This window comes from Cetorhinus maximus, chromosome 4 (genome assembly GCF_964194155.1).
Source record: "Cetorhinus maximus chromosome 4, sCetMax3.hap1.1, whole genome shotgun sequence".
Classification (NCBI taxonomy): domain Eukaryota; kingdom Metazoa; phylum Chordata; class Chondrichthyes; order Lamniformes; family Cetorhinidae; genus Cetorhinus; species Cetorhinus maximus.
Window position 1 is genome coordinate 94,134,219 of NC_135882.1, and position 11,224 is coordinate 94,145,442.

The 11,224-nt window shown below is 38.8% G+C and overlaps 1 protein-coding gene across 4 annotated transcripts in view; it reads left to right on the forward strand.

The window, feature by feature from the left end:
- atp6v1h (ATPase H+ transporting V1 subunit H) overlaps positions 1-10,770 on the forward strand; it is a 156,942-nt gene extending 146,172 nt beyond the window's left edge. For all 4 annotated transcript variants that reach the window (XM_078540520.1, XM_078540521.1, XM_078540522.1 and 1 more), the window contains one exon: positions 9,912-10,770. In XM_078540520.1, coding sequence (XP_078396646.1) covers positions 9,912-9,972 — 61 coding nt within the window. In that variant the 3' untranslated portion in view covers positions 9,973-10,770. The remainder of the gene's footprint in view (positions 1-9,911) is intronic.
- Positions 10,771-11,224: the final 454 nt, after the last annotated feature.

Consider the following 11,224-nt stretch of genomic DNA (forward strand, 5'->3'; position numbering starts at 1 on the left):
GGGTTGGAAATGGTATACCGAAGAGGATCGTGCTAAATCATGTTAATAATTTAGTCTGAATTTTCAGCTCTTGTGCTAACTTGTGCATCATTCTTTTAATGCCTCCATCTACATATTTAATTTTGATTGCAGTAACCCCATTGTAGAGCTCTGAGTGGATCTACTCGTGATTCCTTACCATGTTAGCTGATGTTGTTAACTGTTCTTCATCTTCATATACTGTCCCTCTGTCTTTCCAATCTGGTTTCCGCTTCTGCCACAGTACCAAAACAGCTTTTGACAGAGTCACTAATGACATTTTATGTGACTGCATTAAAGGTAAGTTATTCCTCCTCGCCCTTCTCAACCTATCTGCATCCTTGACAGCATTGATTACGCCATGCTCCTTCAAAGCCACTCCACTGTCATCCTGCTGGGCGGGACTGTACTCACCTGGTTTCATTCCTATGTGTTTAACCGTAGCTAGAGTATCAGTTGAAATGGCTTCTGTTCCTCCTCTGCACCATTACCTCTCATGTCTCTCAAATAATGACCCCGAAGTCAAAAGCAGAACTTTTTTTGAATGGTGAGAGACTGGGAGATGTTTGCATTCCGAGACCTCTGTGTCCTTCTACATGAATCACAAAGTTAACATGCAAGTACTGCAAGCAGTTAGGAAGGCAAATGGTGTGTTAGCTTTTGTTACTAAGCGATTGGAGTAGAAGAGAAAAGAAGCCTTACATGGTGGTCTTACCGAAGGAAGGACATGCTTGCCTTGAGAGAATGCAATGAAGGTTTATTAGACGGTTCGTGGAATAAGCAGATTGTCCATTGAATAGACTTATGAGATTAGAAGTATAAAAAATGATCTAATTGAAACATAAGATTCTTAAGGGGATTGACAGGGTAGACACTGAGGAAATATTTCCCCTTGCAGGGGAACCTGGAACATGGTCACAGGCACAGAAAAAGGCATTGGCCATATAGAACCAAAATGAGGAAAAATGTTTTCACTCAGGGTTGTAAATTGCTGGAATGGTCTACCATTCAGTCATACCAGACAGTTGTGGATGCTTAGTCATTGAGTATATTCAAGATAGAGGTGGATAGATATTTGGGTACTAAGGGAAGTAAGGAATATGGGGATAATGCAGGAAACTCTTTCGAGTTACCAACAGTCACAGATTGCAACTCTTTTGAGTACAATCACAGTTCTTGGTTTCCAGGAGTGGGACATGAACCCACAACCCTCTGATTCAAAGGCGAGGGTGCTATGAACTGAGCCACAGCTGGAAGGTGTAGTTGATGTAGAAGATCAGCCATGATCTTGTTCAATGGTGAAGCAGACTCAAAGGGCCAAATGGCCTACTCCAGCTCCTATTTCTTATGTTCTTTTGGCATTTTGGAAATCGAGCTAGTTATGCATACAAGGTTTTATGGATACAATTAAAAAAAAAATTTCCATGGCTGAATTAGATTTTATTGATGTTATTGTTAGACAAGAGAGTCAAGGGCTATGGGGTGCAGACAGGAAAGTGGAGCTAAGACCATAACCAGATCAATCATGACCTTATTAAATGGTGGAGCAGGCTCGAAGGGCAGAATGGCTTACTCTTGCTCCTATGTTCCTATATTCAACCAAGGCTTTCTTTAATCCCCTTTGGGAATGAGATTTTAAGTAACCATACTGTCAAGTTCCAAGGCTTAAGGTCAGGTAGACATAGAGAATTGCTGGAGTTTAACCAGTTAAAACCATGCATTTTACAGTGTAATGCACTGGTCAACTACCACTGCTTGTTCACGCAAGCTTTTTGGGATTGTATATGCCACATCCTCACAATCTTTCATGTAATGTTTCTTTTTAAATTCACTTCAACCACCTCCAGCCTTGTATCTTGACCAGCATCTTCCAATTCCTCAATTCTGGCTTTTTATCTAGTTGTCCCACTGTTGATGACAGAACCTGCATCCCCTACTGTCTGGAATGAATTTCTCCACCAATTTTCACCTTTGACATCGTGACAAAGCCCATCTTTTGAATGAGACTTCAATCAAGTCCAAATACTTCTTGCATGGATCAGGACTGTGCTAATTTTATTTTTACTCCCCCTATAAGACAACTAGGGATAGTTCCTACATAAAAACTATACAAATACAGTTGTAAAAACAGAAAATGCTGGAAAAACTCAGCAGGTCTGACCACATCTGTGGAGAGAGAAACAGTTGATGGGCAGAAATTTTCACTCAGCAGGCAGGCATGCCCAACCTGCTCAAGCGTGAAATGATGCATATTGACGTCGGCCGAGCATGCCGATGTCAACGCGCAGTCACGCGATAGCTCAGTCGGCGGGCACGTACCAGAGTCGGCAGCGCACCTGCCGACAATTAAAAGGCCTGTTAAGGCCATTAATTAATCAATTAACTTAAATTTTTCGCTGCCCAAAAGCCAAGCGGCCTTTGCATTTTATTTAGAAACCTCATCCATGGGCAGGATGAGGTTTCCAAAAGCAAATAAAATAAAAGTTCCAAAATTGAATTAATAACATGTCCCTGCAGGGACATGTTTTATTAGATCTTTATTTTCTTTTTTAACAAGGCTTCATCTCTCTGGGGCAGCTCTGTGCCTCAGGGAGGTTATGAAGCACTCACTCGCACGCATGTGCAAAGTTCACACTTGGCCCGCTCGCCCTCCTACGCCCCCCGCCCCCCCAGCAGCGCTCAGCACTGCCGCTTGTGTTTCACGCTGGGTGGGCCAGTGTGAAATCGTGGTCCGGTCCCAATCGCGGGCGGCAGTTGGCTCCCCGACCGCCCCTGCCAAGCCCGCCCACCAAGGGCAAAATTCTGCCCAATGTTTCAAGTCCGTATGACCCTTCAAAGCAAAGAAACACAGAAATTCAGAGAAATACAATTGTTGTTGCTTCACATGTCTTTTGACTGTCTTGGAACTGGAGTAAACATTCCAGTCAAAAAAAAAATCAGCCATGTACTCTCGTTGTGTATTACATTCTGAGAGCTGCACGAGATAGTCAAAAGCTTTACAAGTATCACCTGAAAGCAAAATAAGTGAGTTCCCTCTGAACCTTGTGGTGTTCTGCTTGCTCATATAAAACCACAACTTGTTCTTTTCTGATTAAACTACAAGCCTCCACCTTATGCGAAACACATGCCATCTTTCAATAGTTTTCAACATATTTGAGATCCCTTTCTACTAAATAGAAGCCACAATTGCATTATGGAACATCAAAGGTAATGCATACCTCAAAGAATCATATTCCTAGGCCTCAAAGAGCTCTTGAGGAAGAAGGGGGTTCTTGCCACAATTGCCAAGCTCTGGCTCAGGAGAACTCTTTGTGCATGGACATAAGGAATTAATTTACTACTTTGTTTTGAGGAAGAATTTTAAGATACCTAACACAGGTATGATTTCATTCATTCTTTTGAAAGGAGTTCAAACTCAACTTATAGAATACTCTGTATTACCTGCTAGGATGCATCTTCGAAGAGGCTTTCCATTCACAGAATAGCAAAATCACCAGAGCTCTTAATGTGCCAAATGCTAGAAGAAATCTTCTCTTATAACACTTACATTTGGATTGTTAATAGAAAGCTATGTAAAGTCAGGGACAAATAGCAGAAAGATAGCAAGTTGGCTGCAAAACAGAAGATAGGGTTAAAGATAGTTACTCAGACTGGCAAAACGTGGGACATGGTGTTCCACAGGGATCAGTGCTAAGATGACTATTCACCATTTACATAGACAATTTGGACTACAATTTCAAAATTTGCAGACAACACCAAATGGGGGGATGTAATTAATACAAAGGAAGACTGCAAAAAAATCATGTTAATAAATTTGCAGAATGGGCATGTAATAAAATAAACTTCAATATAGAAAAATTAGGTGGTACATTTTGTAGGAAGAATATAAAGCATACTTGTTGGCAGATGTGTCTAAATATATCTTGCCTGAACATCTGGTATCCAGGAATGTTTTGTACCCAGTTCTGCCCTTTCTTTTGAGTCAGGTCTCTGTTAGCACTATAGCATTATAATCCAATGTGAATTTCTGTGCCTGCAGCTCACAATCATATTTGCCACACTTTGTGCATTTACATACATGCGTGGTAAACCTAATTTAGATCTTATTGTATTGCCTCTTAGTATGGCCCCAAATTAGTAATACCTTACTATTTCTTACTGTAGTGCTATCCGTCTTTGCCAATCCTTAATGCACCTTGTTTTGCCTTTCTAATTCACACATCCTGGTTTCCATACCCCTGCCAAGTTCATTTAAACCATCCCCAACAGCATCAGCAAACTGCCCTGTAAAGTCATTGGTCCCGACTCTGTTGAAGTGATCCATCTGTAGATGTCCAATTTCTCTGGGAACCAGTCCCAATGTCCCAGGAATCCAATGCCTCCCTCTTGCACTGTTTCTCGAGCCATGCGCATTTACTTTGTTCTTTTTCTGTACCCAATAGCAAGTGGCACTGGAAGTAATCTGGATATTACTTGCTAGTTTCCTTTCTACCTCCCTAAAATCTGCCTGTAGGACCACATCTCTTTCTCACTATGTCATTGGTACTGATCCGGGCCTTGACCTCTGGTTGTTCCCCCTCTCCCCTCAGAGCAATCTGCAGCCTCTCAGTGACCATCCTTGTCCCTGGTACCAGGGTGCCGAGGAATTACATCCATGGCTGCAGAAATGCTTATCTGTTCCCTTGACTATAAGAATCCCCCATCACTATTGCTTTCCCAATGATCCTCCTGCTCCTGTACAGCTGAGTCACCTGTGGTGCCATGCACTTGGCTCAGGCTGCTCTCCACAGAGGCATTCAGAGCTGAACACTGGTTAAAGAGCAAGATGTACTCAGGGACTTGCACACTACCTGTCTGGTCCTGCTTGACTGTCTGGCAGTCACTCATTCCCTCATTCCTCCACATTTTAAACTGCTGCATTTTCCTAATTGGAGATCATGCCAATAAATCTGGGCCTAGATTGAGAATGTCTAGACATAATTCATGTTTGACCTCTTAAAAAATCACCTCAGTCTGGACTGTTGAAATATCAAATTTAGTTTCTGAGAGCAAATCTTCTCAAGTAGGTTGTAACTTTTTCCATCCATATATTATGTTTATCAGTATTAATATGACTGAGTTTCATAAAATGCTTTCTTTATTAAAGGTTTCAAAATATTAAGGACCAGATTTTTCTGGAAAACAGCATGTGAACAAAGTATGCCATTATTAATGTGCAAATTGACCAAATTTTAGTGAAGAAAATACCCTGTGAATTACAAATAATCGCATGCTTGTGCCATACTGCATTTAGCTTCATAAAAACAGAATCTCGCTCCTAACCTTCATGAAGTTACTGCATTTTCACATTAATTGCCACTTGAAACCACCACCAGATTTGATTTTACTAATTAACAGAGTAAGTACCCCTTTAACCAAGTTAAAATTGTTAATAATTGCCAGTCAACCTTTCGTGCCCAGAAAGTAAAAAGTTGTGTGAAGCCTCATTTCCTAGGACAATTAACTTGAAATCTATAAAATATCAATTTTTAAAAAAATCCTTTTTGCCTCTTTCTCTCCCTTTAAATCCAATCTTTCTTTCTCTCTCTTTCTGTACCTAATTTGACATTGAATTTGCACAGTCATTCACCTTTTTCCTCGACCTTCTTCTGTCTGTTTCTGTTTGTCCCATTCGCCAAGGTCCCAGATGATTCATTGCTCTTGCTGTGCCATTATCAACTCTCATTTCAAACAACTTTCTGGGAAAAAATGTTAAAACCTTAACTTGTATGAATAAGTTTAACTAATAGAACAAGATCGAGCAAAATCATAATATTTAAGCCTCATTTTTGAAAATACAGTCTTATAGTATGCTTTGTGTATTTTGAATATTATCACGTCAACCTCAAATGGTTGCACATGGATGATATTGAATCAAATTGTATGTACATTTTAACAAAAATATAAAAATGTTCAATAATGCATTCCAAGGAATAATTGACCAATGTTTCTTGAGAGTAATCAGGCTGAACATGTTTTCATTTGTAATGTGTCACAGGACTTCTCTCCTTTTGATATGCAATTCTAATTTAGAAAGTTCTTCAAAATAAGTCAACCATGATATTTAGACTTTTGAGCACAACATTTTTAGGAAGAATTAACTCTTAACACTTATTGTAGATCTTTATTATGCTTCATAATTTGATAGAGGTGAAAAGGGGTGTGTCACGGTTTTCTTTTTCAAAAATATTACTGGAACTAGAAATTTTGATGTGAGTTCTGGATTGCATGCTTGTGGATGCAGAGTTTTTGGTTAAAAAAAATTTAAATAGATCTCCGTTCTAGTTACTTTTGAACCATGTAATTATCTTGTCACTTATGTTAATTGAGTGCAGTCATGTTTACAAGTTTGAAATTTGTAGACAGCTTTAACAATTAGTTGCTTAGGAAAGTAAGTTGTGAAGAGGATACAAAGAGTCTGCAAAAATAATAGGATAAGTGAGTGGACAAAAAATTGGCAGATGGAGTCTAATGGGGAAAAATGTGAGGTTGTCCACTTAGGCAGAAGGAATAGAAAAGCAGAATATTATTTAAATGGAGAGAGGGCGCAGCATACTGCAATACGAAGGGATCTGGGTGTGCTTTTACATGAAACACAAAATGTTAGCATGCAGGTATAGCAAGTAATTAGGATGGCAGATGGAATGTTGGCCTTTATTGCGAAGGGAATGAAGTATAATAGGGGGAAGTCTTGCTACAATTGTAGAGGGCATTAGTAAGACTCTACCTAGACTACAGTTTTGGCTTCCTTACTTAAGGAGGGATATATTTGCAAATATAGGGAAGGTTCACTACACTGATTCCTGGGATGAAGGGATTGTCTTATGAGGAAAGGTTGAGCAGCTTTGGCCTATACTCATTGGAGTTCAGAAGAATCAGAAGTGATCTTATTGAAACATAAAAGATTCTGAGGGGGCTTGACAGGATATATGCTGGGAGGATGTTTCCCCTCAAGGGGGAATCTCAAACTAGGGGGCACAGTTTAAAACTAATGTTTAATTAAGTCCTGTTTAAGACTGAGATGAGGAGAAATTTCTCCTCTCAAAGGGACTTTGCTCTCTTGGAAAGAGAATTCCAAGGCTAGAGAAAGCTGAGTCATTGAATGTATTCAAGGCTATGTTAGACAGATTTTTGATCTGCAAGGGAATCCAAGGTTAAGGGAGACTGCAGGAAAGTCGAGTTAAGGCCACAATCAGATCAGTCATGATCTTATTAAATGGCAGAGCACAATTGATGGGCTGAATGTCTACTCCTCCTATTTCAATCTGTGAAGTTGTTACAGCTTTCCATTTTTATCGATAATCTGAAATACTTAAAATTAAATATGTCAGTATTTAACACAGGAGCATTTACATAGCGATATTTTCTAGAAAGCCAAAATAACAAATTTTGATCTAGTGCAAAAATAAATAGTCGTTTAGTTGTACGGAACTTAAATATTGCTGATAAAAGAAATGTTGTCGAAGCTTTTCATCTTGCACTCATAAGGACAATTGCAAGAATACCAATTTCAGGGGAAGCAAAAACTTTAAACTGTATGAGAAGAGAGTGCTGATTGGTTGGCAAGTGGAGTCTGATTGGTAGAGGCTTTGCCATGGAGACTGACAGTTAACTGCAAGCATTGTTTGAAATTTAAACCAGGCAGCTTTACTCTGGTCAAGGCATTGACCTGAGGAATGAACCAGTGAATGGCTATCCCTTATTTTGTTTAGCTGAAACAGGCGCAATGTATGTACATGCTCTTTCTCTCTGCAAAGAGCAGGACCCTGTGTCTTCACCTATGTAACTTCCAGTACATGTAAGTGTGCCATACTGCAAGCCTGAATGACAATCTTAAATTGGTTGTCAGCGTAATTTTTAGCACACTGAGGATTATTTAGCAAATGTTGCCCAATCGCAGAATTACATCTAATGTTGGACACTGTTTTGAGTTTTGCAAACATGGACTCGTTGGGTACGGTCTTAACCTTGTCTGTTGCGAACAACAGAAGGGACGTGCTATTTGATACGATCCACCTGTATTTGGGACGTATGACCTACATACCTAGTATCACACTGGCACTGAAATTCATATACCACATTCAGTCACCATTAACTGGTGCATTCTCCATGGCATTGCCACTACCAATCAGAGTCCATTTGCCAACCAATCAGCACTGTCTTCTCATACAGTATAAAGTTGTTGCTTCCCCTGACATTGGTATTCTTGTGATTGTCCTGATGACTGCGAAACAAAAAGCTTTGACAAAATGTCTTTATTCAGCAATAGTGCAAAAATGTTAGAACAACATTGTATGAGAAGTGACTCATATTATCAGGTCCCAGGCAGTATACTCTCTTCAGTCTTTCAGTAGAAATGCTTTCAACATTATTGACCGATCCTTCTGGATAATTCATCCATATACACTAACTCTCTTCTGAGACAGATACTGCAGGTCCATGTTGATAGTGACTCTCTCTCTTAGCTAATATTTTCCATATTATGGCAGCGGATGTTTTTTGGTGAAGAATTACTTGAGCTTTTTGCATTATTGATGTAACCCTGTAGAAAATGGTCAGGTTTATGTCATTTGAAGTAAACTGAAAATATGAAACATGTCTTGCTATAAAGATACAATTTAATTAATTTTGAATGGAGTGAGTACTTTAGTCTAGATTGGTATCAATCCTGAAATTGTAGAAAATCTTGAGCCTTTTTGATATTGAGTTTAAATTATTTTAAATTTTTGAAAACTAATGCAAACAGATAATTTGTAATCCAAAATATTTATCTTCTCTAGTACCTTACCTAGTTTAAAAAATGATCATTTTGAATGTTTTACTGTACTGTGCCACTAAAAGGTACAAATTCAATTCTTCCATGCTGCTGAGTTGTTAAGCTATATTGTTTCAATAGGGAGTTGTCTCTAAAAGCCTTCATATACCTATTACAACCACCAAGCACTTTTAAAAATTATTTCATGGGATGTGGGCATCAATGGCAAGGCCAGCAATTATTACCCCCGTCTAATGGCCCTTGAGTGGCTTGCCTACTCATTTCAGTTGAGAGTCAGTCACTTTGCTGTAGATTTGAAGTCACATGTAGGCCAGACTAGGTAATGACAGTGGATTTCCTCCCCTAAAGGACATTAGTGAATTAGATGGGTATTTATGATAATCCATGATGGTTTCATATTCACCATTACTGAAAATTAGCCTTCAATTTCAGATTAATCAATTAAAATTAGTAATTATTTAATTCAATTTGCACCAACTACCATGGTGGATACAAACCCATGTCCCCAAAGCATTAACTTGGGCCATTGGATTATTTGTTCTGTGATATTACCACTGCACCACCATCTCCCCTGGATGTCTAGGACCAGGTATTTCCACCACCCCTCGGCTGCAGACTTGGGGAAGTGGAATTAGTAAGAAAAATATACATCATTAAATTTTCTTGGACTGGCCACATTTCATTGTAAAGTGTTTTGCCACCATTTTCTTCTGATGTTAACACTGGATTAATAAGACTTACGAATGGATTGTGATTGTCATTGATGAAGTGATGCTGCAGTTGTGTGTTCTGGCTCCCAAGTGGTGTGTAGCGTATGATCTGTTTTACTTTATTCTCTCTGACTGCCACATTGGTAAGAATTCAGTTTTTCTTTTTTAAGAAGTGAAGTATTATTTAATACGTACTGATTTCTTCTAAGTCTTGATTTTGTGAACAGGTAACTGGTTTCTTTTAGATTGCAATTTGTAATACATTGTTGTATGCAATGAAAAGGGCCTTGCATTTTAGCAAACAATTTTACGGAACAAAATTTGCTCTTTAAAGACAAACATGATAACCCTGATCCTGTTATTTTCAGGGAGTACCTTGGGAAACAGCTTCAGTCAGAGCAACCACCAACTGTCACCACCAGAAGCTGAATTATCGTACTACTGTTGCAGTCTATGCTAAAATGTATTGGCTGATTGTTCTCAGAACTGTAAAGAAGTACATTTCTGAATATATTGAAGTAAGCATATATGTTGATGGATGGCTTTTTTTAAAAATGTCCACATGCTGCATTTCTTTATGGTGTGATGTATTTAGCAAAACAAAATAAATCTTGATTAAAGCAGCATACTGTATTGAGCATAAAAGTATGTACATAATGAATAACCAGAAAGATCCATTGTTTGAAGAAATTGTCAATTATTTATGTCTTTGATTTCACAGTAACGTTTCCAGCAAAAGAGATAAGCATACTCTAAAATACAGTTATCACCTATATATTGTTTGGTACTGTCATCTATTAACACATCAATATAGTGATAAATTGTTAATGAAACAACTTCCTCTGTGGACCTGAATCATTAGATAGCTAATGTTTAACCTATGTTTTATGTCAGAATCAGTTTTTGAAACATCACAAAGCATTACAAATTGGTCCAACGTTGCTTGTGGTGGAGACATTATTCATGATTTTTAATTTTAAAAATCACTATTGGAACCATCCAGTAAATTATATTTTGGAATTAAACTGGAACACTAAATTCCTTTACACTTGGAACTGGACAAACAATTTATGTGAGTAACGTTTTTAGTATGTAATTTTACAATGAGACCATTTAGGAGGGGAGAAAAAGCTGGACAAATGTTGCTTGCTTATTACCTGAAATAGATTGTTGATGAAGATCACATCATGTAACTTACAAGAAATAAATATCAACATTAGGGCGTGAGTTACTGATTTGCCTCCTGTCTGCAGAATGGTCCATTGTGAAGTTCCTTTCTCCTTGATTATTGTGGCGTCGTGGCTACAGGGGATCGAAAGTGCTTTTGTTGGTGCACATTATGTTCTATATCAATTCCCTAATAACACTTAAGCCTAATAATAGGCTTTACCACTATTGGTTCTAAAACATTGTTCAGATGCTACTGTTGGCTGGAAATCAGTCCTTAACACACACATCGGCCTGAATTTTTCAGTTGGCATGTGTGGGCGGGCCTGACACACTGGCGTGTAAAATAATGCGCGATAATGCCGGGCGTGCATCCCGACGTCATTGCGCTGTTTCATGATGTTTCGTTCGGCGGGCATGCGCCGGAGTCGGCTGTGCGCCCGCCAATAACTGATAGGCCTATTAAGGCCATTAACGAATTAATTAATGTCATTGTTTACGCTGCCCGTCCAAC